The sequence below is a fragment of the Chionomys nivalis genome, chromosome 1, assembly GCF_950005125.1.
Source record: "Chionomys nivalis chromosome 1, mChiNiv1.1, whole genome shotgun sequence".
Classification (NCBI taxonomy): Eukaryota; Metazoa; Chordata; class Mammalia; order Rodentia; family Cricetidae; genus Chionomys; species Chionomys nivalis.
Window position 1 is genome coordinate 7,701,615 of NC_080086.1, and position 26,462 is coordinate 7,728,076.

At 42.9% G+C, this 26,462-nt stretch overlaps 1 protein-coding gene across 1 annotated transcript in view; it reads left to right on the plus strand.

Moving 5' to 3' along the window:
• The window catches only part of St8sia1 (ST8 alpha-N-acetyl-neuraminide alpha-2,8-sialyltransferase 1), a 152,711-nt gene that overhangs the window by 94,589 nt on the left and 31,660 nt on the right, over positions 1–26,462 (plus strand). Inside the window, exon 4 of the mRNA XM_057787739.1 lies at positions 7,552–7,644. Within this exon, the coding sequence (XP_057643722.1) occupies positions 7,552–7,644 (93 nt within the window). The remainder of the gene's footprint in view (positions 1–7,551; positions 7,645–26,462) is intronic.

A 26,462-nucleotide genomic window follows, 5' to 3' on the forward strand; every position in this document is an offset into this window, starting at 1 on the left:
TAAGCTAGCCATGCGGGTGGCCGGGTGCTAGGAACTTAGTCCGCCGCTCATATTACTACAGAGTGGCGCTCAACGTGCTAATGAACTCCACGTAAAACCTGAGAGGGCTTAAAAAGGAGAGAGAGAGAATTCAAGACAGTTTTTTGCTGTTTGTGGGTTGCATGCGGCAAAGAAATTGTCCTGCCTCAGCAGCAGGAAAAAAACTGGCTGTTTTAAAATGCCAGCTTTCTGCACTGTGCCGCCATTGCGATCTCTGTCTGGCTCCTGCGGGAGAAAGAGTCTTTGAATGGAGCATTTGGAATAAAGTGCTACGATTTGTTTGATGGCAACTAGACTCGCTGTGTGCCTAAAAGGAAGTCATTGCATGCTATGGCTCAGGGGCACCAAATGGCTCTGAGGCAGGAGCAGCTCAGCTCCTCCATGCTGAACTCCATGCTGGTCTCAGGCAGGAACTACCGTAATTACCATAATAACAGGGCAGTTAAGGTTTAGACTGAGCAGGACATAGGTGGTACCGTATTACTTGTACATGGTGCAACTTAAGTTTTTAAGAAGTGCTTAACATCTTAAGAAATGCTCCTGGATAGTAAAAAAAAATACAGATTCACAATAGAACTGATTCAGACACTGTTGGATGAATGTACGTAGGCTTGAGAGAGAGAAAAAATATATATAAAGAATAAAGTTAATGTCTTAAAAAAAGGGTAAAGTCTTTAAAGAGACAGAGTACAGATAGTTATAGATTAAAAGAAATAAAGAAAAATAAGCCATGTAAAAATGGAAAATTCACAGAGAGTCTGGATTCTTTGTATTATTGTGTTTTCTTTAAAATTTTTGACTGTGAAGGAGATAACTACAGAGAGACATTTCATTATATGGGTTGCCAAGCTAAACCAGAATGGATACAAGGGTATTATGATTTCAGAATATGGGTCTAAGGATATGATGCTTTGGAGAGGGTCTTCTTTTGTTTTCACAGAGGATGAGACTCTGTGGATTGCATCTATCCCAATATGGTATGATAGACCACGCCCTCCTGAAAGGTTGCTGTGAACACCTTCAGAAAATTACTTCACTCAACTTCCGACTGAGATGACCCTGACACACAGGTTACACCATAAAAGATCTGAATACAGCGCCCCCATTCAGCAGGAAGCAGTTTGGAGAGAAAAACTGCGCCCATGTTCCCAAATATGGTTTATAAATGTTCTTTTACATTTAAAGGGGGATATGATATAGATATGAATAATTTGCATTGGTATAGATTTTAAGGTCAATTTTGTTATATGTATATGTATTTCTGATCTTGATTAAGGTATTGTGATTGTGTAGTTCATTTAAAAATGTAATGTATAATTAGGAAATATAGGTTGCTAATGGATAATCAAAAATAATAGTCAAGCTTGTAGTCATGTTAGTTAGATTTTCTAGATATATAGAGATATATTTCAATTAGGCATTCTTCATATCTTTCAAAGACTACAGAATATGGCATTTAATGTTTTAATGACTTAGGGTTTTTCATGACAATGAGACACGTCTGCTCCTGGCAGCACCAATCTACTTCAAGAGGAAGATGGGCATTGAAGAGGCTCCTTATGGAGTTTGATAGCCATTTGGGCAAGAAACTGCTCTTGCATGGACTGATGCATAAACTGGACACAAAGAACCCACAGAGAGAGGACTGCTGAACTTGCCTAAAGGTGAGATGTTCTTTCAGGGTTCCTGATTCATGAAAGAGTCTGCGAGACATTCTGCAGGACACAGCAAAAAGTGACTGAACTGTCTTTGGAATTTCCTGCTTGATGAAAATGTCTGCTGAATACTATGGGCCTGTAGGCTGAGGATGGATGCCCCAACAGTACAAAAGAACGTTGGGTGACTGTCCAGGCAGTGAGATGTCTCTGTCATTTCTAACGTTTTGGATCTCTTGTTTGCTTAGGTAATATTATATCCTTCTGGAGTCTTTGATGGAGTTGAAGAATGGTTAGTTATAGTTATAGTTTTCCTTAGTTATGATAAAAGATAAAATAGATATAAATATTGTAACTGTAATTCTTGCTTGATAACTGTTTTGCTATATGTAATCTTACTATGTTAAAGTGAAAGCCTTTCTTTTTTGTTTAAACAAAAAAAGGGGAAATGATGGAGGAGTTACTTTCATTTAATAAAGAAACTGCCTTGGCCCATTTATAGGCCAGCCCTTAGGTGGGTGGAGTAAACAGACAGAATGCTGGGAGAAAGAAACCGAGTCAGTGAGTCGCCATGATTCTCCCACTCCAGACAGACGCAGGTTAAGATCTTTCCTGGTAAGCCAGCTCGTGGTGCTACACGGAATATTAGAAATGGGCTAGATCAATATGTAAGAGCTAGCCAATAAGAGGTTGGAACTAATGGGCCAGGCAGTGTTCAAAAGAATACAGTTTCCGTGTAATTATTTCAGGGCATAAGCTAGCCATGCAGGCGGCCGGGTGCTGGGGACACAGCCCTGCCGCTCATATTACTACAGACTGTTGTCTGTGACGGTGATCTGTAAGTTTTTTCCCTTTTAAATAAATAACCATTTATTAATCATAATTCTAAACTGGTGTTTGTGACTTACGCCTTCACCTTTACCAACTTTCCATTTTGCAAAGTGCACATTTATTCTTTAACCAACAGAAGCACTTTAAAAATAATCTCTGGGGCTCAGTGGGTAGGGTACTTGCATAAAAACTGGACTTGGTAGGACACACTTCTAGCCCCAGCACTTGAGAGGTGGATGGGAAGTTTAGGGTCATCCTTGGCTACATAGGGAATTGGAGACATTCCTGGGTTACAGGATACCCTGTCTCAGAACAACAACAAACTCTTGAATTCAGTTTCTCTAGGACATTTAAGAGGCAGGAGTAGTAATAGGTACACACTGAAGACAACTGAGTGTGTAATGATTACACGCTGAAGACAACTGAGTGTGTAATGATTGCACACTGAAGACTGACTGTGTGTATAATGATTGCACGCTGAAGATGACCATGTGTGTAATTATTACACGCTGAAGACAACTATGTGTGTAATGATTACACGTTGAAGACAACCGCTTGTGTAATGATTACACGCTGAAGACAACTGCGTGTGTAATGATTACTCACTGAAGATGACCGTGTGTGTAATTATTACACATTGAAGACTGATTGCATGTGTAATTACACACTGAAGACCGACTGCATAGCTCACAGCCACAGCATGGCAACAGTTTTGGAGCCTTTCGGATTATGTGCAGAGGAATGTTCTGCGTGCTTACACACACACACACACACACACACACACTCACACAACTGTTTTTCCTGAATGGCTTCTATTCACCACGTCCCTTCTTCATTTATCTCCCTCTTCTGTTCTTGGATCTCTTTCAGGATCACAAGGATCACTGTTTTGGAAACACTTTAAGCAACTAATATCTCTCTCAATTGTGCCAAGAAGCAATAATGTGAAATTTGGGACACTTTATACAATTATGCCTTATTAGAAGCAATTTGACTGTATTAAATGGGCCTTTTGTGTAAATCCATGTAATTATCAATTTAGGAATTGAGGAGCTAAGCACATAGTGCACTTTTCCTAAGGAAAGAGACGCAGGGAAGTGCCCCTGCTATTGTGCTGGAAGAGTGTTTACAGACCAGAAGGCAGCGGGTTCACTATGCAGTGTCAGCATATTCTAGCAAGCCGCATGTGAAGTTCGGCTTGTTATCAGCACCCTCTGTTACCGGGAGAAAACCAGTTCTGCAAATCTTGTTGTTTTGGTTTGGATTTTTATTTGTTTGTTTATTGACTCTGTTTATTGACTGACAAAATTTTTCTTGAGATTTTACTCTGTGGTAGAAGATATAAATGGATCCAGTTATACGAAGCATGAAACATAGAAGAAGAAAAATATTTGTAGTTGAAAATTAATTCGCTATTGGCAAAACAGGTTACGAAGACTCCCTAGCAAAGTGCAGAACCTGTAGTTGATTCTCAGATGTTAGCAAGGGCAGTCGAGATCAAAGTGTCCTTAAGAGGCCTTTGTTTTATTTGGGAAGCCATCTTGTCTTTGCAAAGGTTAGTTAGACAGAACAATCACAATCGGATCCACACTACTGCTTGATGGGAACCGGGTTTTGGTAACTGAGTCCACCCTTCTGCACAACCCCCCAGGAAACCACATGGGTATGTTGTCACCACAAGCTTGTAGATGCTTCTAGAGTAGGCTTTGTGATCAGTTCCTCCCCAGCTTCCTGCAGTGACCACCGTTTGCTTTCAATGAATATTCAATGGCTGTCTGACCTGTGTGTGGTTACCAGAACATTCAGTTTTTGTATTACTCACAAGCAGATGAAAGGGAGACTTTTAATCAAAACGGAGACGTTTCTGCCTGGATGGCCTGGTGTGGCAGGAGTCACGAGGCTCGTAAGAAAGAGAAGCTGAGCATGGGAGCAGTCAGCTGATAGGTGTGTGGGAAAGTTCAGCTCCTAGAGCACACTGGTAGGGAAAATTTAGCAGCTCACAGAGACCACAATATTTGTAAAACTCATCTTCATCTATAAATAAATCATGCAAACTGGACGTGCTCTGATGTGGCAGGAGTCAAGTCATATATGTGGTTGGAGAGGAGAGACTCAACTTTTAATACAAATGCACAATTGGGTTCCTGTGTTCTTTCTGACAGGACAGTTTTGAACTTTGGCCGTGTAAAACATCAAAACAGAGACTGTTAGCAGAGTTCTCTTAGTTCTCACTATGGCCCAGGAAGGCACACAAAGTTGTTATCCTAGTGTTAGGTCATGGAGGAACTATGGCCAGGGTTTGGATGTGACACAACTGTGCTTCCCACTGTGTGCACTCAAAGCATTGTGACCAAAGGAAACTGTTAGGGCCAGGATGGAGTTTGGGGTTACAAGTGGGTGGTTGCTTTCTCTCATGAGAATACAGCACTGTTCAGACTGGGAAGATGGCTCAGATGGTGAAGTACTAGTCAGACAAGCTTGAGGATGTGAGTTCCAACCCCTAATGCCCCGTGAAAATAGCAAAAGCCAGGCACGGTGACATGTGCCCATAATCCCAGTGCCTTGGAAGCAGAGGCAGGAGGATCCTGGAGCTCACTGGCCAGCTAGTGCACCAGGTCAGCGAGCTCCAGGTCCAGTGAGAGACAGGGATTGAGGAGGACACTTATTGTTGACCTCTGCTCTTCACATGTGTGCACAAGTATGGATGTGCACTTGTATAGCATATGCATGTGTGTACACACACGAGAGCATATCACACCACACACACACAAACACACACACACACACACCGCTTTTACTTTTGCCCTTGGCAGAGCAGGAATGGTAGAGAATGCCACCATTCTTTGGGTACAATGCCCTGTCATCACATTAACCCACTGACACATTGGCCACATATACAAAAATCCTTCATGCATTAGGTTAGCTGAATAGTAGGTGACCCAGAAAGTGCTGCTATAATGTAAATTTCTGAAAAATAAAGAAAAACACAGGAGGGGCTGGAGAGATGGCTCAGTGGCTCAAAGGTCCTGAGTTCAATTCCCGGCAACCACATGGTGGCTCACAACCATCTGTAATGAGGTCTGGTGCCCTCTTCTGGCCTGCAGACATACACACAGACAGAATATTGTATGCATAATAAATAAACAAATATATATATATATATATATATATATATATATATATAAAAGAATCCTTTAAAAAAAAAGAAAAAAGAAAAACACAGGAAACAACCAAATCCATCAGTGTTTTATAAAAACTGATGTAGGTAGATAATGTGGGGTGGGACACCTGCCCTCTACCTTATGAGCCTTCATTCCAAGTTTAAAGTACTCTGTTCCACACTTCAAATGCTGTTTCTTTTTCACCATTTATAAAGATTTATCTTATTTTATAAGGATGTGCGGAAGCTTGTGTCAGTTCAAATGTGTGATATTAGCTGAGGTGGGCTGCGTTCCAGCCGCCCTGGCTCCCGCATGGCTAGCTTATGCCTGAAATAATTACACGGAAACTGTATTCTTTTGAACACTGCCTGGCCCATTAGTTCCAGGCTCTTATTGGCTAGCTCTTACATATTGATCTAACCCATTTATAATATTCTGTTTAGCACCACGAGCTGGCTTACCAGGAAAGATCTGGAGTGGGAGAATCATGGTGACTGACTGACTCGGCTTCTTTCTCCCAGCATTCTGTTCAGTCTTCTCCGCCTATCTAATTTTCTGTCCTATCAAAGGGCCAAGGCAGTCTCTTTATTTAACCAATGAAATTAACACAAAACAGAAGACAAAGGGCCAAGGCAGTCTCTTTATTTAACCAATGAAATTAACACAAAACAGAAGACTCCCCCATCACAAATGTATCATGTGTGCAGATGCCAGCAAAACCCAGAAGACGGCACTAGAGCTCCTAGAATTGGATTGACAGGCAGTTGTGAGCAGCCTTGTGGGTGCTGAGTCCTGTGTCCTCTGCAAGAGCATTAAGTACTCCTAACGGCTGAGCTGCCTCTTAGGCCCCTATTTTATTAATTAATTGCTGTAAGACAATGGTCTTTTATCTTGTCACTTGCATTATTTTTAATAAAATGCTGATTGGCCAGTAGCCAGGCAGAAAGTATTGGCAGGGTGACCAGGCAGGAAGTAAAGGCAGAGCAACGAGAATTCTGGGAAGAGGGAAACGCTTGTTGTGACCCAGACACAGAGGAAGCAAGATGAGAATGCCTCGACAAATAAGGTACCAAGTCACGTGGCTAACATAGACAAGTATTATGGGCTAATGTAAGTTATAAGAGTTAATAAGAAGCCTGAGATACTGGACCAATCAGTTTATAATTAATGTAGACCTCTGAGTGATTTCCTTGGGACTTAACAACTACAGGAACCAGGCAGGACAGAAACATCAGCCAACAATTAATTAATTCATTCATTCTACTTATTTTTCTTATTTATCTATTTATTTATTAATTCTATCTATATATATTATGTATCATCTATCTATCTATCTATGTATCATCTGTCTATCATCTATATGTCATGTACCTATCATCTATCTGTCTATCTATCTATTTATCTATCTATCTATTTGAAACAAGGTTTCATATAGTCCAGGCTGACCTCAAACTCGCTGTGTAGCCAAGGTTACTTTGGGCTCTGTATCCTCTACCTCCCAAGTATGGGATTGCAGGTGTAGAATACCATACTTCAGATATATTTTTAGTAAAACAGAGACATTGTTGTTATTGTCTCTTTTCTTTGGTAGATCATCTACTTCTGTCACTGACATTTGTTTCTAAAACAGCAACAACCCCCCCACACACACACATACACACACACACACAAAAAAAAAATCACATAAGCCCCAGGACTTTGGTAATGCTAATAGTTAATTAGTCATCTAATGCCCATGAAAGGGAAAGGTGCTGGAAAGTTATTTGTGAATTGAGCCAGAATTAACCTTCCTCTTTGGGTCCTTATCATCGACTTGATTTAAAAATGCATGAGTCATTCTGAAGCGTTCCTTTTTGTGTTTCTAGATGCAATCTCCCTCCCTTGTCAAGTGAGTACACCAGAGATGTCGGCTCCAAAACTCAGCTGGTGACAGCTAATCCCAGCATAATTCGCCAGAGGTAAGACCTGAAGGTTTCTCTTTGTGGGAAATGAAGAGGAAGGTCTGTGAAGTCATCAGCGTCTTAAAGGGAGCGAGCATAAGTCAGCCTCAGAAACAAAGAGGGAAGCCATCTGGACAGGCAGGAAGGATGGAGAAGGGAATGATAAATAAGCCAGGCAGTGTGGCAGGAGGGCTGGGGATTTCATGCTTCCTCTCTCTGTTAGAGATGGTGGAAAGGACAGGGGGATCGATTGTTTTGCTGGGAGCACCGCATAGCATCCTGCCCACTCAATACTACTCATATCCAGCATGCTGGCCCTGGTCCAACTTTCCGATCAGCAATTGTGAGCTGACTTATTAAACTAAAAGCAAAGAAACGACCAATTTGCCACATGCGTACAAGACAGCAATGCTTTCAGAATGTACAAGAGCGTGCGATTGTATTAGATTGACTATACCGTATCAAACTTTGGAGGGCAGAAGGAAAATTCTTAGTGGTATCAATTTCAGAATACTTGGTAGTCACTATGGGAGCATTTGGGGGTCAGTCTCTCATGAATGAAACCTACTGGTGAGCTAAGACTGTTTAGAAAGAGAGAGAAAGTAGGGGACCACCGGTGGGTCTGACCTATTGGATTTGAAGTGTGTTTGTTCAAGTATCCTTCAAAATAATTTAAGAAATTCCATCCTTTTCTTAACTGTTATCAGATTGTTTAGCATTCTTGACAGGAGTTAAATTGCAGCTGTTCAGTTCCTTACATGTTATTTATGTGCTCTATGTGCCCATTGTCAAATCTCAGAGTGGTTTTTGGTATGATCTGTCGTGATGTGAAAGCCCGGGTCAGATTTCTTCTGTCACAAAGGAAGTGTCACTGGATAGAATCCTCTCCCTGACACCTAATTAGTCAACATAAAATAAGGTGTGGATACCACCCAGAGTCTGTTCCCGAATAAGACGAAGCACAACATATTCTGGTTTCCTCTAGAGATATTCCTGCCCCACCCCAACTCAGGGGGAGACTCCTCGGTTACGAAAGTGTCTTTTTGTGGCCTGGAGGTTTCTGCAACTCCAGACTTCATTCCTCAACAACTGTTTTCTTTCTGTTTCTTCTCTACCTTTCTCATGTGTATGTGAGTGTGTGTCCACACCACACAGACACATATACACACATATGCACATATACACACACATACACACAGAGATATACACACATGCACAATCATACACACATACAAAAATACACACACATATACAACACACACATACACACATGTACACACACAGACACACACATGCACACACTCACACATACACATGCATACACATGCACACGCGCACACACACACGTGGAGGCCAGAAGTCAACACTGTATGCATTTCTCAATTACTTTTCCATCTTATTTTATGACAAAAAAAAAATCTGATTTCTAACTCAATTTAGAGGCCGCCGATTAGCTGGGTTGACTGGCTAACCAGCAAAGTCACATGATTCTCACAGCTCTGTCTCCCAAGTGCTAGGGTTATAGGTCCCCACTACTGCACCTGGCTTTTATGTGGCACTGAGGATCTGAACACAGGTCCTTCCTCGTGGGAGCAAGCACTTCACAAGTGAGCCATTTCCCCTGCTTCCTAAGCAAACATTTTATGTATGTACTTTACAAAAGTATTCTGATTTTTAAGGAAAGTAACTTGGGCTTATATAAGAAGATCAGAACAGTATCTCTCTGAAGTTTATGTGTTTTAGATGGAGTTCCTGAAACTTCTGCCCCTTCTGCTGACTTTTGTCTTTCTCTTATCTTCAAACGCAGAACAGTGCTTCACTGCTGGCATCAAGGATTAGCCATTCAGGTGGATTGGAAAGCAGACCTAAAGCTAGAATTGAACGCAGTAGAGATGAGAAAGAAATGCCCAGATTGAGGACAGTAGTGATGAAAATGCCCCTAGGAGGCTATGGATGCTCAGCACTCAAATGAGAGACAATGTTACATAGTGGTAGATAGCATGGGGGTCAGGAGCTGGGTGTACAGCTCATTGGGAGAGTGCTTACCGACCACATACAATGCCCTGCCTTCAATCCCAGCACCAACAGATCAGCTTCTGAGTTTAATACTTTTACACTTATAGCTCTGTAATAGGAGTTGTTTAACCTTCTTTCTGTTAGTTGGGAGTAAAATTCTTCATCTCAGGACTATTGGGAAATTGAGATAATGCAGCAGAGTCAATGAGATCAATCTGCCTGATGTCTCAGATTGTTCCTCCATTGGACCTCCTGCTGCAATACATCCTGTTCTTGGGTTAAATGTGCTTTTAAATGCATTATTAAACACATGAGAAAGTTCAAGGATGTCTACATGCTTCTCTGAGCCTCACCAAATCCAAATACAGAACAGAAAGTAGAATCCTAAAACCTGTAAAGATCACACACTGAAGCTTAGAAAAAGAGGCCAGGCCCTAGACTCCAAGTGCCCTCCCTGCAGTGAACCTGAACAGTGGTTTCACGTGGTTGAAGGTCAGGAGTAGCTGTCAATGCCCGATAGAAGCTAATGTAAATTCACCTGGAGAAATGCTCTCAGAGTTCTCAGTTACCATGTTCAAACAAATGTGGTCTTGTAAGCAAGCCCTTCAGTGCACTCTGGACATTGACAATGATCATCTTTAGTGACAGACGGCAAACAAAATAATCACCCATACAAATGCCTGAGAACTTAGAACATTGTCAGGTATGCTAAGTTACAAAACATGAATTCATTGTAGCAAAACATGATGAGTCAATAAAGAATTAAAAATAAACAAAATTGAAAACAATCAGATCTTTTAGAAATGCACGGAATAATTGTTGAAGTGGACTTGACGTCAGAGTAGACACAGCTGACGAGAGAATTGGTAAACTGGAAAGAAAAGCAAGGACTTTTCCCGATACAAAATTAAACCTTAAAGTACGGCTGTGGGACTGCACAATATACATGAATATTTATGTGTCTTAATAATTCATGAGCAGTATCATCTGTATACTGGGAAGTGGTTGAGAGATTACACCTAGGGGTTGATAGCTGGTATCACAGATAAGCCATGCCTGGGAGAGTAGTGACTCTAAGAGGTGAAAAACAAATAATGCTTGAAAGAAGCTGCTTAATGTATGAAGGATTTATTCTGGTTCATGATTTGAGGAGGTACAGTCAATCATGGTAAGAAAGCATGGTATCATGGCAGCAGGACCAGATTATGGGTGGTGCCACTGGAGCTGAGGCAACCAGTGACTTTATGGGCAAATCAGGAAGCAGAGAGCTAGGGCTGAAAATGGGGGGGGGGGGGCTATGCCTCGTATATCTCAAAGCCTGTCCCAAACAACCCACTTCCCCAGTGAGACTTCCCAAAGATGTCACAACTTCCTCAGGCACTGTCTTAATTAGGGTTTCTGTTGCTGTGAAGAGATACCATGACCACAGCAACTCTTGCAAAAGAAAACATTTAATTGGGTGGCTTACAGTTCAGAGGTTCAGTCCATCATCCTCATGGCGGGACATGGTGGTTGTGCAGGCAGACATGATATAAGAAGGGTAGCTGAAGAGTTCTGCATCTTGTAGAGGAAACAGGAAGTGAACTGAGACACTGGATGTGGCTTGAGCATTGAGGTCTCAAATCCCACCCCCACAGTGACATACTTCTTCCAATAAGGCCATACTTACTCTGACAAGGCCACACCTCCCAATAGTGCCACTCCATATGAGCTTATGGAGGCCAGTTGCATTCAAACTGCCACATTCCACTCCCTGACTCCTATAAGCTTGCAGTGATATCATAATCCAATATGGATTTGGTCCAACATCAAAAGTTCCCACTCTCTATGCCAGTCTCAACAATGTTTTAAAGTTCAAAGTCTCTTCTGAGATCCATGCAATCTATTAACTGTAATCCCCCATAAAGTCAAAATGAAAAAAAAGCAGATTACATACTTCCAACACAGGATATACATTACTGCTCCAAAACATAGGGAAGGGAGCATAGTGAGGCAATGCTGGACCAAAGCAAGACCGAAAACCATCTGGGCAAACTCTAAACTCTACATCTCCATGTCTGATGTCAAAACGCTCTTCAGATCTCCAATTCCTCTCAGATTTGTTGACTGTAACACACTTTTTCTCTTGAGCTGGCTCCACTCCCTGTTAGCAACTCTCCACGGCAGATATCCCAAGATCCTGGCATCTCCAACATCTTGGGGTCTCCAAGGCGATCCAGGCTTCAACTTCATAGCTTTATCCAGTATCCAGAATTGGTAGCACTGTTTGGGGGAAGCTTGCCTGTCACTGTGTTGGAGGAGGTGTTCTAAAGACTAATACCATTTCAAATTATCTTTCTGCTTCCTTCTTGTGGTCTAAGATGTGAGCTCTCAGCTTCCAGCTCTAGCCGTCATGCCTCTACTCTGCCACCATAGAGTCTTGTCCTTCTGCAACTCCAAATAAGCTTTCCTCTATTAGCTGTGTGTTCATGATTTGTCCCTGCAATAGAAAAACAACTGATACAAACAGCAGCAGGATATAAAGACAGGTGAAGAATCCACATCTGATAAACATTAACAATACAAAAGTAAAAATGGAGCAAGCCACATTCAAGCCACAGCATGACAATGTTAGCGTGATGAGCCAGTGGAAAGAGAGCCTGCCTCCACGGGTTACTATGGGGAAGCTTTTTATTAAAGCATAATTGACAAGACCTCCTATCTCCAGTGGCTTGGAGCTATTTACTACAGAAGTATTCCACCACCAAATAACTGCTTATAGATGTAGCTTCCAACTAGACCCTCTCAATGTCCTGCCTGGATAAACGGTGATTACGTCTGTCTGAGATTAAGGGTGACGACTCTCTCTCAGTGTCTCTGCTCATTTACTGCTCATCTTTTCATATCAACACTTCTGATATTTTGACTGCAAAGCTTTCTTTAAAGCTTTCTTTAAAGTCCGAAAATGACTTTTCTTCAGGGGGCTCAGCCATTGTCTCTGTCCAGCCACTTTCCACTTCTGCCCACCCCACTTCAGGTGACCTCTTCTTTCCCTAGTAGCGACCACATGGAGCTTGTGAGTCATTCTTGGCTCGATCCCTATTTGGGGATAATGTCTGTTCTTATTGGCTTCCATCACCTTCCCCCGGCTGTGCCTAACAATCTGAAGAGAAAGAGTGGCTGGAGAGCCCGCCCAGGCACCTCTAAGAACAAGTAGGGAGTCTTAGACTACTTTTCATGTTGGTTCAAACCCCATCTTTTAAGGACACATCTTTTACTTCAATGCTGCCTTCTCATTCACCTCCAGCTAATATTATCCTTTCCTCTCACTGAGAAAATAGATGCAAGAACAAGTCATTGCTATCAACAGCCACATCAGCTCTGTCACCTGAGTCAGTCACTATGTTCTCATGTGCTAGGGGCCTGGTGTTCTAGTCCCTTCACCTGGGGTACACACCTGTCCCACACCTGTCCCATCTCTGGTTTACTTTGTTTTCTGAGTGCTCTTGGCTCTCACAACTTCTCCGACCTTCTCCGGGTGCTCCGATAGCTTCAGTGAAGCCCAGAGCACCAGAAAGCATCCTTTTAGAGGAATGGGTCCAGAGACACACACATTTTATTCTCTAGTGCAAGGCTAATCATTCCGGAACCTTCTTCCACTATTGTCCTACAGATTAGTGTTGCTCTTTACATGAATGGGACCTCGGAATTCCTATAACTTGAATCATGTTTTTCTTGGCAAAGGGTTTTTGTTGTTATTGTTGTTTTAAAATATTGTTTTGCATTTTTTGAGCACTTACTCTCCAAGAGTTTCCCCAGGAAAAGTGAAAGAAAGCAAAAGTGTTGAGGGCCTTTATGTCCGACATTGTCAGTATTATACTTTCATATACTATGAATGTTTTTTATTAGGATTTTATTTCTAAACATGTTTTTAAACATTTTATTTTTAATTATGTATCTGTGTGGATGCAACCTAGACGCAATGCCCTTGGAGGCCAGAAGAGAGCATAAGATCCCTTGGAGCTGAAATTTATGAGCTACCCATCATGGGTGCTGATAATTGAACTCCCGCCCTCCACAAGGTCAGCAAGGGCTCTTGGCTGCTAACATCTGAGCCATGTTTCTAGCCCCAGAATGCCGTTCTAATTTGTAAATCCTTTCAACCTTTTGAAGAAGTTCGCCCAGTGTTTTCCAGGTCCAGTGTTTGGGGGAGATGAAATGATGATATTCCATGTCCTGATCTCTTTGTATGCAACCCGGTCTTTTATTGCCACCTGCTTTACAGTCTGGTTCCCTTCTGCTCTGTATTGGGAGTCTTCGGTTTTAGCTTTCAAGACAGTCTCACTCTTGCTCAGGCTGGCCTGAAACTCATGGCAATCCTCCTGGCTCAGCATCCTGGTAGGATTACAAAGTATGAGTCACCACACCCAGCCATTCTTCTCTATATTTTGAAATTTCATAATTATTGTGTTTTGGCCTGATTTCTCTCATTGTGTGACATTCAATGGGACTTTTCAATCTTCAAGTTCATGTCTTCCACTTTGGAAATTTCTGGAATTTCTTCCTCAATCACACTGCTATTGAACCAATTGTCTAAGTCAGTTTCCATCTTATTTAAACTGTCAGGATTTTGGGATACCTTTGATCTTCTGATTCTCCTGTCTGAGAAGCTGTTACTTAGCTCGTTTCTTCCTTGACACATATGTGCATTGCTACTTTCATCTAGGGATCTAACATCCTACTTTCCCTTTCTCTATTTACTGTCTAGACTAGGAGCTCACCTAGTCTCAAAGTTCCCAATGCTACATAAATTCTGCTATGTTCTTTCCCTCCCAGGCTATATTTTCAACTCCAGGGTTGAATATCAATTTGGTCACCCAATGGGCACACCAAAATTCAACACCAGCATTCCTAATTTCCTTGTTGCTCCAGTCTGTGGATCCTATAATTTTTCCCATCTCAATTTTTCTGTTACTGAATTCGAAATCCTTGAAGTCTTCCCTAGTTTGGTTGAAACTACCTCCAGATGATGACAGACCAGCTCGCTAATGCAGGAATCCTTTCTCACCTCCACCATGGTCACTACATCGTGTGTCTCCAGAGTGTCAGTCACTTTTTAGGTTTCTGCCTCCCTTTTGCTGGCCCTTGTTCTACAGTCTGATCTGTGGTACTATCACCTACAGATCACATTTCTTTGCCAACCAGTTCTATGATATCTCCTGTATTAATCAGATATTCTAGAGGAATAAAGTCAAAACAATGAATTTATATTAAAAGAGGAATTATTAAATTGGCTTGCACAGTATAGTCTAGACAGTCCATCACTGGTATTTTCACACTGGAGAGGCTAAAAACCAGGCTAGAAGACATAGTCGTCCCAATCTTGTGCTGAAGAACTGGAGGATTCCTGGAGAGCCACATTGGATTCTGGGAAGTCCTTATATCTAGACCATAGTCAGAAGGTGCTATTCACACTTAGAATTAATCCAATTAAGAAAAACTCTCCCTTATAGATGTGACAGAGGCTTGTCTCATAGTTGATTCCTATGGTGGTTTAAATAAAAGAAACATACTTGCCATGGGCTTGGGTATTTGAACACTTGATCCTGAGTGAGTGGTGCTGTTTGGAAAAGTTGTGGAACCTTTAGGAGATGGAGCCTGAAGGTTGGAGGATGTGTCATGGGGGGGGGAGGGCAGGCTTTGAGGGCTGGTGGCTTCAGTTCACTCCCAGTTCACGCTGTTTGCTTCCCTGTGTGTGGCTGAGATGTGATCTCTATGCTCCATGATTCAGCCGCCTGCTGCAAGCCTTCCTCCCCATCATGGACTTTTCCCCTGGAAAAGCCAAAATATACTCTTCTTTAAGTTGCTTTCAGACATGGGACTTTGTCACAGCAACAGAAATGTAGCTGACAAAATCACGTATTCAGACTGATATCCAAGACTGGCCATCCCAGGGGCACTGGAGCGGACTGCAGGAGGCTGGAGGAGGGAGAACAGAGCAAGTGAGCTTACCTTTTCCTGTTGCTACCCACTGCCTTCGTGTTTGTGGAGACTTTTTCCTGTTACTACCCACTGCCTTCCTGTTTGTGGAGACCTTTCCTGTTGCTACCTACTTCCTTCCTGTTTGTGGGGTCCTTTCCAGTTGCTACCCATTGGCTTCCTGTTTGTGGGGTCCTCCAAGCATATCACTGGCCGTCATTTCTTCCCAGTGCAGTAGCAAAATCCAACCAGCAATTTTCCCAAATGTGTTAGAACTGATCAACATCAGATCAGTGATTCTTATTCCCATCTGAAGGCGGAGGCGTAAGTCACAAACAATCCCACGCTAGTTTGGAATTATGATTAATAGAATGGTTATTTATTTAAAGGGGAAAAAACTTACAGATCACTGTCCCAGACAACAGCCCTCTGCGCAATCAGGAAGGGAGTCTAGTCGCCGGAAGTGGAGCAGGAAGTAAGAGAGCGCGAGGAGGGAAGTGGCCACTTTTTTAAAGGGAGAGAGACCATGCCCCAATGGGCTGGTATCTCAGTGGCTATTGGCTGGAGGAGCGGAAGGACCTCCCTCAACACCCATCTTTTAATAACTTGGCATTTTAAGATTTACAACACTCAGTCTAAAACATTAGACCCTTTGCATGAGCACGACATAGAACTAGCCTGTCCTTGGCCATCCCAGACTCTTACCCTTCATTTTTGCATGTATGTATTCATGCATCTTTACAAGTACTTAGAAGCATGGTATGTGGGCCCCAAAGTTCCTTGATCCATCTTGACTTATTTTACTTTATGTATTGAGGCCATGTCTCACTGAATCTGGAGCTTGCAGATTCTGTCTAGCCACACTGGGAACCCCATCTCTTGTTCTTGAGGGCTGGCATTGCCAGGGGGCTGGCATACTGCGTGGCTTTTATGTGAGTCCCAGAGATCCAAACTCCCGACCTCATGCTTGTATGGCAGGCATCTGCCTGCCCTAGGGCCTTCCTTATTCTTTTCAGGTGATTTCTTCCCACAAGGGCTGTTTCTTATTGGCTTTTCTTGCTCTGGATTTTCATTTCTGCCTCCTCTGATGCCCAGGGGAGGAAATCCATACTGATTACTCTGAGAGTGAAGATGACAATGGGAGGCTGAAGGAGATACCGTTAGAATAGTAAGTAAGGCTTTCCCATGGGGCTGAGGGAAAGTCCTCAGGATCAAGTGTTCAAATACCTGAGTCCATGATGAGCATGTTTCTTTTATAAACCACCACAGGAATCAACTATGAGACAAGCCTCTGGCACATCTGTAAGGGAGAGCTTTTCTTAATTGGATTAATTCTAAGTGTGAATGGCACCTTCTGACTATGGCCTAAATAGAAGGACTTCCTGTCATAGATTAGATATTAAAATACTCTTCTCAGGTGACTTCCAGAAATTTACCTACTCAGATTATAAAATGACTATCTCAGAAGCATCGTTTGGGATGTTGGGGATGAAAGATAGTTCTTAGGTTGGGGTCTCTGTGTGCACGTGCCAACATGTGAGTTATGGATTGAGTTTACGGCTCTATCATTGCTTTGCCACTGAGCAAACAAACATCCCCAGCCCTGAGACATGTATATTTGTGGTTCTTGGAAGATGTCACACTGTCCTTTGGCAGTATATCTTAACGTGGAAACTCAGTGTCCCAAGAGGTCGTCATGTTTGCTGAGGACACGTATGGTGTACAACAATAACTCTGAGTTCCTGCAATCTTGCAAGATTGAGTTTAGCCTGGGCTATATAATGAAACCCTGTCCTCTTTCTGAAACCCCCTAAACAAACAAACAAACAAACAAACAACAACAACAAACCCTAAACAAAACAGCTTATTGTTGCAAAGAGAAGAAAAACCAGGATTCTCTTCTTTACATTGGCCCCACCCCCACTGTTACAGACACCCTGTTGTTTCTAGTGCACGCCTTGGCCTCAGGAGCCCTCCCCTGGCCAGACCTGTGTTTTGGCTGTCCTTCTCTTCAAGATAATAACAAGTCCTCGGATAAACCGGTCTTTATGGATGCATTCTCGTGGTTGATGAGGAATCACGTTTTATTCCTCTCCATGTTTTTGTATCTATCCAGAGCTACCCGTTGAAAACTTAGAGTTTTCATAAAATGGGATAACTCTTTATGTAGAGGAATTGCAGACATCTCGACTCTCTTTTAGGGCTGGAAACAGAGGGCTGAGGGCTGGGAAGGTATTTTAGGCAGAAGATTAGAATGGAATCTGTAGTGGTCTTTGCTCATCCTACTTTGACAGCTAGCTCTTCCCAGGACAAATCCTACTAAGATGAATGATGGCCTTTGGGAACTAATGGGAAACAGACCTGGCTCTCCTGTGCCATGAAGTGCCACAGAGGTCAGAGGTCAGAAGTCAGTAACAGGTCTGTTGCGGCCCTGACTGGAGACCCTTGCAAGCTTGTTCCCTTCTCCCCCGCACTTCTCTTTTTCCCTTGGGTCACCTCTCATGCCATAAACTCTGTGCAGCCAAGAGGCTTGTATCTCAAATATGCGGTGGGTAATACCTTGTGCCTGGTAGCATTGAATACCCAGGGGCACAGGCTTCCTAACGCGGCTTCTTATTGGACAGCAGCGTTTACTGCTGAAAGCTTTTGTGCTCTGTAAAAGTTTCTGACTGTCACCAGTTGAAGAGGTCATCATCAAATGGTTATTTGGTGGTAGAGACTCTGTGATTTGGAAGAGGGAAACCAGTATCTGTTCATACTTATGACTCAACTTCACCTGCTTTTGTGTTCTTGAAAGCGGCTCTTCCAGAGACCCACCATTCCCATCTGTCTGCCTGGCTTCCTTTGTTGATGTCTCCCTTATATGTAACCTTTATGTTGATGTTCACCAATGTGGCTTTTGAGACTCTCTCTCTCTCTCTCTTTCGTTTTCTCCTTCCCTCCTTCTTTCTTCCCTCTCTCCCTCCCTCCCTTCCTCTCTATAGCTCTACCTATCCTCTATTGAGGTTAATTTTGACATCAGCTTGATTGGATGAAGAGATGCTGGGCACTGGTGGGGCATGCTTTTGGGTGTGTCTGTGAGGTTCTGATTTACATGTCCAAGAGTGTAAACAGAGAAGTGTGAGTGTGAGCACACCATCTCATGGACTGGAGTCCCAAACTGAAGTGAAAGGGAAGAAAGAGAAAGCCAGCTGTGGGCCCACCCAGAGGTGAGCAAGCAGCCTCTTGTTGCCACAACTGGGGACTGTTCCCATTGCTGTTTCTTCCTTAAGATGATGAACTGTACGTGTTCAAATCCCAATATAAAATAAATCCTTCCTCCCCTTTCTTCCTTTGATCCAATCACAGAGAGGTCACCTTCCCTTGGAGAACCCACCCAGGGCCTCCAGCTTTGGCCATAACTGCTAGTGTGGCTCTCCCCCAGACCTCAGGTTCCTGCTGTACTGCAGACAGCTGTCTGCCTAAATCCGGTTAGAAGTCCTGCAGGCGCTCCACCGTCAGTGTCCCACGGTGCCTCAGCCATCATTCCCATCATTCCTCTTTTGCTCTGTGATACCTTCAGTCATTCCTAAAAAAAAAAAAAAAAAAAAAAAGTAAATTTTATTCTTGGAGAATTGCACACACGTATACATGTGCTTTGATCAGGTCCTTCTCCCACGGTCTGTCCAACTCCTCCTCGCACACCCACTCCCCACTCCACGCAGGTGCTACTCCTGGCACAGGGCTGTCCACTGAAGCATGGGCCACACCCTTAGAGAAGACTACAGCAGCCAACAGCTGCCGATAGCTCCTCAGCTAGGGCTGGGGTCACATGTTCTCTTACAGCATAGTTTTGTATTAAAATCCCAAGTCAGTAGTTTTCACTAGATCACTGTATCTCCTACACAGAATTACAGCTCACCATCCCATTCCATTTTCTCCTGTTTGTCTCAGACTCCAGCATCATTTGTCTATCTGATGGAGCTGCTCACGGAAGCCTCTGAGCACATGCACACACCCTTTGTGTAGCATGCCCGTCACCGACAAGGCTTAGCCTTCCAAAGGTGTTGGGTCCTTTCTCTGCATCATTTTATTCTCAGGGTCCAATTGAGTGTTTGACACAGAGTAGGACTCCATTAATTATCAGGGTGTTTGTTTTAACTAAATCACCATAAATAAGTATATTAAACACCTTACAAGATACCTGAAAATAGGGACAAGGGAATCACCATGCCCTGCTCGAGACTGTGGGAATTTCCATCAACTGCAAGGAATGGGAGGTTGAGTCAGGAGTCACATTCCTAAACAGAGCCAGTGTAACCAGAATAGCACAGAATCTGGGAATATGGAAAGCGCTGGTGATTCACCCCAAAGCCAAGTGTGTGGCTTTTCTAGCTGGCTGGTTCCGGGCTGGTCACCTTTGCTGTATCTTTTCTTTCTGTGTGTACCTTCCAATCTTGCTCCACAATGCACAGCCCTGCAGGTGACCAAGAGTACACAAGAAAGACAGAACTCAAAGGCCGAGAGGAACAAAGTCTCTAGGAGGACAATCAAGGGGGGGTTGACAAGCATCCTTGGAATTGGGGAGATGGAGGTGCAGTTTTTCTGTCATTGCAAGAAGAATCCAATTCTGTTCATGAATCCTAAGTCATCAGATAACCTGTCCAATGGAGCAGAAGAGCCTTTCACGGTGTGGCAGACCTTAGGGATGAATGTTAGCTAGATACGAGGCAGGTTCAGGAGTTGGTACTGCAGCGTTCTCTGTAAATCTAGATCTAAAAAACAAAACGTATGAATATCTAAATGATTGGCACCTGCGGCCCCCAAAATAATGTGGACACCAATCTGAAGCCAAATGTGGTCTGGAAATGAGGTTTTATTTCTTTATATTTGTTTTTCTATTACCTAAAATAATAGAAAATTAACAAGCACCCCTGAAATCCTAGAACTCAAGAAAAAGTGATTCAAATACGCACAGGAAAAGACATGAGTAAAAGTGGCTTTCCAGAGGGACTGGAAGAAAAATTCAAAACATAGAAGGGGAGGGGCTCAGGAGCCCCACCTGAAATTGAAGAGCTTTCAACAGTTGATGGATGCTAGAAAAGAAAGAATCAGGTTTTTTTAGGAGTGCGGTCAACCATGCTTTAGTAGTGGCCCACACCCATGCCGATGTGGATAGCACAAATTGGATTCAGGGAATTATCAAAAGAAAAAAGAGCTGGGAAGCTGGGAGTGGGGTGATGAGTAAGGGTTGAGTCCTGGAGAAGTTACAGGAAGAAGTGGGGGATATGTTGATTATGTTCAAAATATATTGAATGTATGTATGGCATTTATTCTCAAAGAATTAGTAAAAATAATATGTTAAAATGGGGGAGCAAGCTGGGTGGTGGTGGCAGACACCTTCAATCCCAGCACTCAGGAAGAAGAGGCAAGCAGATATCTGTGAGTTCAGGACAGCCTGATCTATAGGGTGAGTTCCAGGACAGCCAGGGCTACACAGAGGCTTGAATGAACAAATAAACAAAGATGTGGGGGCAACAAGAAAGGAAATCCAGTCTGCAGTGAATGCTGCAGAGAGCAAGTGTAGCCCGAGAGGCAATGTCTTCTGTATTTCAACCCTGACAATGTAGACAGAAACAAACAACACACAGAGATGAATATTGTTCCAAATCACATAAGGGAAAAGGAAAGATTTATCCTTCAGGCTTAGGTTTTCGAAAGAAGAATCAAGAAATGGGGCTGGGGAGATGACTCTGAGGCTAGATTGGTTGACCAGGAAGTTCCAGGGATCTATCCATCTTCCCCAGCCCTGGAACTTCCTGGTCAACCAATCTAGCCAAATCCATGAGACACTCTACCTCCAAAGTCAAGAACAAAACCCAAGAAGGTGGACAGTGATAGAGGAAGATGGAAGACAGCAGTGTCAAGCTCTAGCCTCCATAGGCATGCACACATGGATATAGGTGTGTAGAACACACACACACTCACACACACACACTCACACACACACACACACTCTTTCTCCCTCCCTCCCTCCCTCTCTCCCTCCCTCCCTCCCTCTCTCCCTCCCTCCCTCCCTCCCTCCCTCTCTCTCTCTCTCTCTCTCTCTCTCTCTCTCTCTCTCTCTCTCTCTCTCTCACACACACACACACACACACACATACACACACACACTCGGAGGAGGAAAGTTGTAGAAGCAGGAAAGAATTAAAAACAAACAACCATCAGATCAGGCCTACTTTTTCTAACTTTTTTTTTTAATGAAAAGAATTTTAAGCACTAAAAACCCTACCAGAGTCAAAGCAACGCCAGGCTAAAGCTGCAGGAAAGGACCTACTCTTAGATACATTGTGACAACACTGTGAACAACAGAGATAGGAACAAAATTCTACAGTCATAGAAGCACAATTTGCTTATGAAGGAACAAGATGGCGGTGGCCTTGGCCTTCTGTGTATCCCAGGATTGCGGGACAGATGTCACAGGAGCACAGGTCTGATAGGCACCATCCTTTGCTCTACCTGACATGCACATGTAATCCAAGCGCCCAAGAGGACATTTCTAAGACCCTTCTTCAATTATTTGATTATAAGTGGATATTACACGCATATCTATTACAGATACATGCTAGAGCTTAGAGCCAAATGCTCAAGAATAGAAACTTAGTGTGTGTAGCTCAGATCTGGAAGCAATGTTGAAGTACAGATATGGAAGCTGTGATACCTTGTTGCATGTTTTTAAACTGGTTGTGGGACTCAAAGAAGCCTTGCTCTGTTGTGCCTGCTCATCTGTCTGGCCTATTCCAGTCTCTCATGCTTTTACAGTCATGAAGACTGAGGTTCCAGCTCTGGCCTGTGCTCCTTGAACTGTTTGGAGCTCTGGGAAGGGGCCTTCCCCACCTCAGCCAACTTCTGCTTTGGCCAGAAGCCAACCCTAAGCCCTTTAGTTTCTGCTTCTGTGGTTCCATGGTCTCCTTTCTGTGTTTGCTTCTCTAGACTCTCCATTATAAGGACACTGGGCTAGGGCCACTCTAACCATTACCTAATGGTGACAATCTATACTGAACCCATTTCTGAAGAGGTCTCTTGCTGTTCAAAATGTATGGTAACTTTGGGTCAATGGGGATAGGTATTCAATCCAGGTCAGAGATTAATACTTCAAAAATAAGGAGCAAACTACAAAATTAAAAAGTCTTAAATGCATACTTTCCCTCTGAGGACAGTACTTTTTGATTGTAGAAATGCAAGAAAAATGATTTATATATGCCTCCAAATTTGTAAATTTGTTCTCATCAGAAAATCATGAAAAGAAGGAAAAGCCACAAACAACCATTTGTGAAAGAATAGTTGCCTTAGTGCTAACAGGAGGAAGGACAGACATCTCTTCTCTGTGGATATAGTATGTAGACATGCATGGAAATTATGGAAGCTTGGGAGGTGATTGGCTATAGCATTGGAAAGATCTGGAAGAGGTAAATACAGATAGCTCCTAAGATTAGCAAGTATTCAACTGCATTAATAATTAAATACTTTCACATCAAAACAGCATGTTCTCTATTTTTAACTGCCAGAGTAGCAAAAATAAAGCGAAAAGCTATGGATGCTCCCACAGTCTCCTGTGCCTCTCAACAATGGGAGTGCAAATCACTGTGGTGCTCCGTGAAGGGAAAAAGAAAAGAATTAGCATGTATTGAGAACTTCTAAAGTGTTCCCACTCTGTGAGAGAAAATGCCTCTAATAAAATCAGTCATAAAGGAACAATAGGGAAATGTGTAATGCATAAAAGATCAGATGGCAAAAGGGACCGACCGCTGAACTGGGTGCCTCTTTCAATGGTGTTAGGGTGTTGCAGAGGAACCCAGGAAGGTTAGGCTACAGAGAAAGGCTTTGCTGAGAGGCCCTTCAGAGCCAGGGCGGGGTTCCTGATGGAGGGAAATGGGCAGAACTCCAAAACCCATACTGTGCAGATGCGATGAAGCTCCGACCCAGGATGGACATAGGCTAGAATCTTCCCGGTAAGCGCACCTTGGGGTGCTACACACATTAATAGAAATGGGTAATCAAAATGTAAGAATTAGCCAGTAAGAAGCTAGAGCTAATGGGCCAGGCAGTGTTTAAATGAAAAAAAAAAAACCCACACTGTATATGATCTATAGCCATCACCAGTCTGCAGAGTGAGGGAACCGCCTTCCACATCGAGGGCCCCCAATTCCTGATCTCCCCACATTTAGCTTAGGCAGTATTCATGGCATTCAAATTTATATGAACCCATATCTCACTCACTGAACCCATATCCTATTGACTGACCCGGCATCCTATAGACTGATTCTTCTTCCCACTGACTTCCCCTAAATCCCATTGATCAAGTCTGGGCTTCATTGACTGAGCCCTCATCACATTGACTGGATCTAGCCCACTGGCTAAGTTGAAATCGCATTGACTGGCCATGCAGCAAAGCAGAGGCTCGGCTGTGGGGATGGGGAACCCAGTTCATGTGTTTGCTACAACCCACATCTAAAACATAAAGTCCACCCAGAGTCTCTAAATGACTCTGAAAATGCTTTTGACTAGGGTGTTTCTTTGTTTGTTTTTCTTCCTCACAAAATAATCCAGGTGTGGTGGCGCACACCTTTAAATCAGCACTAGTGAGACAGAAGCTGGTGGATCTCTGTGAGCTCCAGGCCAGCCAGAGCTACACAGTGAGACCTTATCAAAATAGAGATATATTTGTGTGTGATCTTAGTTAAAGGATATAGATACAGACAGCAAGCACTCTGGAGAAATGTCCCAGTGGTTTAAAATGTGCCATGGCATATTTTCCTTTCCTGAATTATATTTTTAATCTTTTCTAAAACATCGTGAATTAATTTCATGATCTTCATTTTCCGTCAGAACAGGTGAACAAGTGTTTGCTCAGTAAAAGCAGGAGTTAATGAAGACAAGCATGAGAAGACAATAAATACACGCGGGGCTTTACGTTTGCTCTTTGGGACTTGGAGAGATATTTTTAAAAGAGTTGCTAACGCCCGCCTCACTTTGGCTTTTCTGTGGCAGACACAAGCTGTAGCTCGTGACAGGGAAGGTACAGGGAGTGTACATAGCTATTTTAGTTTGAATTCAGAGCCTGTGTTTGTCTATGGTAATAGGTTAACACATGCATAGGTACATACATATATGTATATATACACATATATATGTATGGTATAGTACATAATTATATCGAATCTTTTTTTTTTTGGTTTTTTGGAGACAGGGTTTTACTGTAGCTTTGGAGTCTGTTCTGGAACTAGCTCTATATACCAGGCTGGCCTCAAACTCACAGAGATCCACCTGCCTCTGCCTCCCAAGTGCTGGAATTAAAGGCATGTGTCACCATCACCCAGCAATTACATAGAATCTTATTTAAGGTTAATAGGCAAATAAATTAATTTGTCCGTTCTATTAGTTACTTTTCTCATTACCGAGGTCAAACACCTCATAAGAGGCAACGTCACAGAATAAAAGGCTTGTGTTTGCTCGGGGTTTGAGGATACTGTCCGTTGTGGCAGAGAAGGCACAATGGCGGGAATAGCTCTCAGCTATGGCCACAGGAATGTCAAGCCGCTTGGTCACATCTGGGCAATTCAAAGTCAGAGTGCAGATAGGCACTGGTCTAGATGGTAATGCCTCAAGACATGTCCCATGTGACACTTTCTCCAGCAATGCTCCTCTCCCTGAGGCTTTCCAAGCCTCCCCAAATAGTGCCACGGAACCAAACACAAAGGGGTTATTTTCCACTCAAACCACATAAAGCACAGAGGAAAAAATATCATTGGAAATAGCGGTTGTTTGTGGCAGAAAGCCCAGCAGACAGTGTGCATCTGACTCCTAGGTGAGTAGTAATAAGGTCATTTGCTACTTTAAAATTCCTTTAGCATCTTAAATGGATAAGTTTTCCTCTCAACTGTGACAAAAATACTCAAGTTCCCCAGCATCTTTTTTCTTTCTTTCTTCCTTAAACATTAGAGATTTTCTTTTGCGTCAAATTGGAGATTTTCTAATGCAAATCAATTCCTGAAAGAAGGCTGTGAGAGCTGAGCAGAGCAGGTCCTGTGATTCTGCCTTTGAGGCTGGGCTCTGCTTTAGCACCATCTGATGTGGGATTCCCCTCTGTATGTTGTGAGCACCACTGGTTAATAAAGAATTGGTTTTTGGCCTACTGCAGCACAGAATAGGACAAGGCGGAAATTGCAAGCAGAGATAGAGGAGAAAGTAGGTGGAGTCAGAAAGATACCAGGTAGCTGCCAAGGAGAAAGACACCTGCATGGTAAACCACGAGCCCCATGATAAAATATAAAATAATAGAAATGGGTTAATTTAAGATGTAAGAGCTATACATACATATAGTTTCTGTGTGATTATTTCAGGTCTGGGCAGCCAGGAACAAACAAGCATCTTCCTACTACAACCATCAGCACTAGCTCCTCCAACCTCGCTTGTGAGAGTCTGACTGGCAGTTTGTCTGCCCAGTCCACTGAAAGTTGTGGGCTAATATTTTTTTTTAATTTAATGACAAACACAAGTCACCAACTGTGATGGTGAACATTGTCAAGTTGACAACATCCAGAATCACCCAGAGACAAGTACCTAGGCACACTTGACGGGGACGGAGGTGGGCAGATCCATCTTGAATATGAGTGGTATTGTAATGAGTCTTTTTCTGTCCCACCAGCCAGCTCCCAAATGATGACATGGAGACTTCTTATTAATTATAAAATTAAAAATTCTTGGCCTATAGCTTAGGCTTATTCTTAACTAGTTCTTACAACTCAAATTTATCCATCTATATTAATCTATGTTCTATCATGTGGCATTACTTCTCTTCCATCTTGCACCTCCTAATTTCT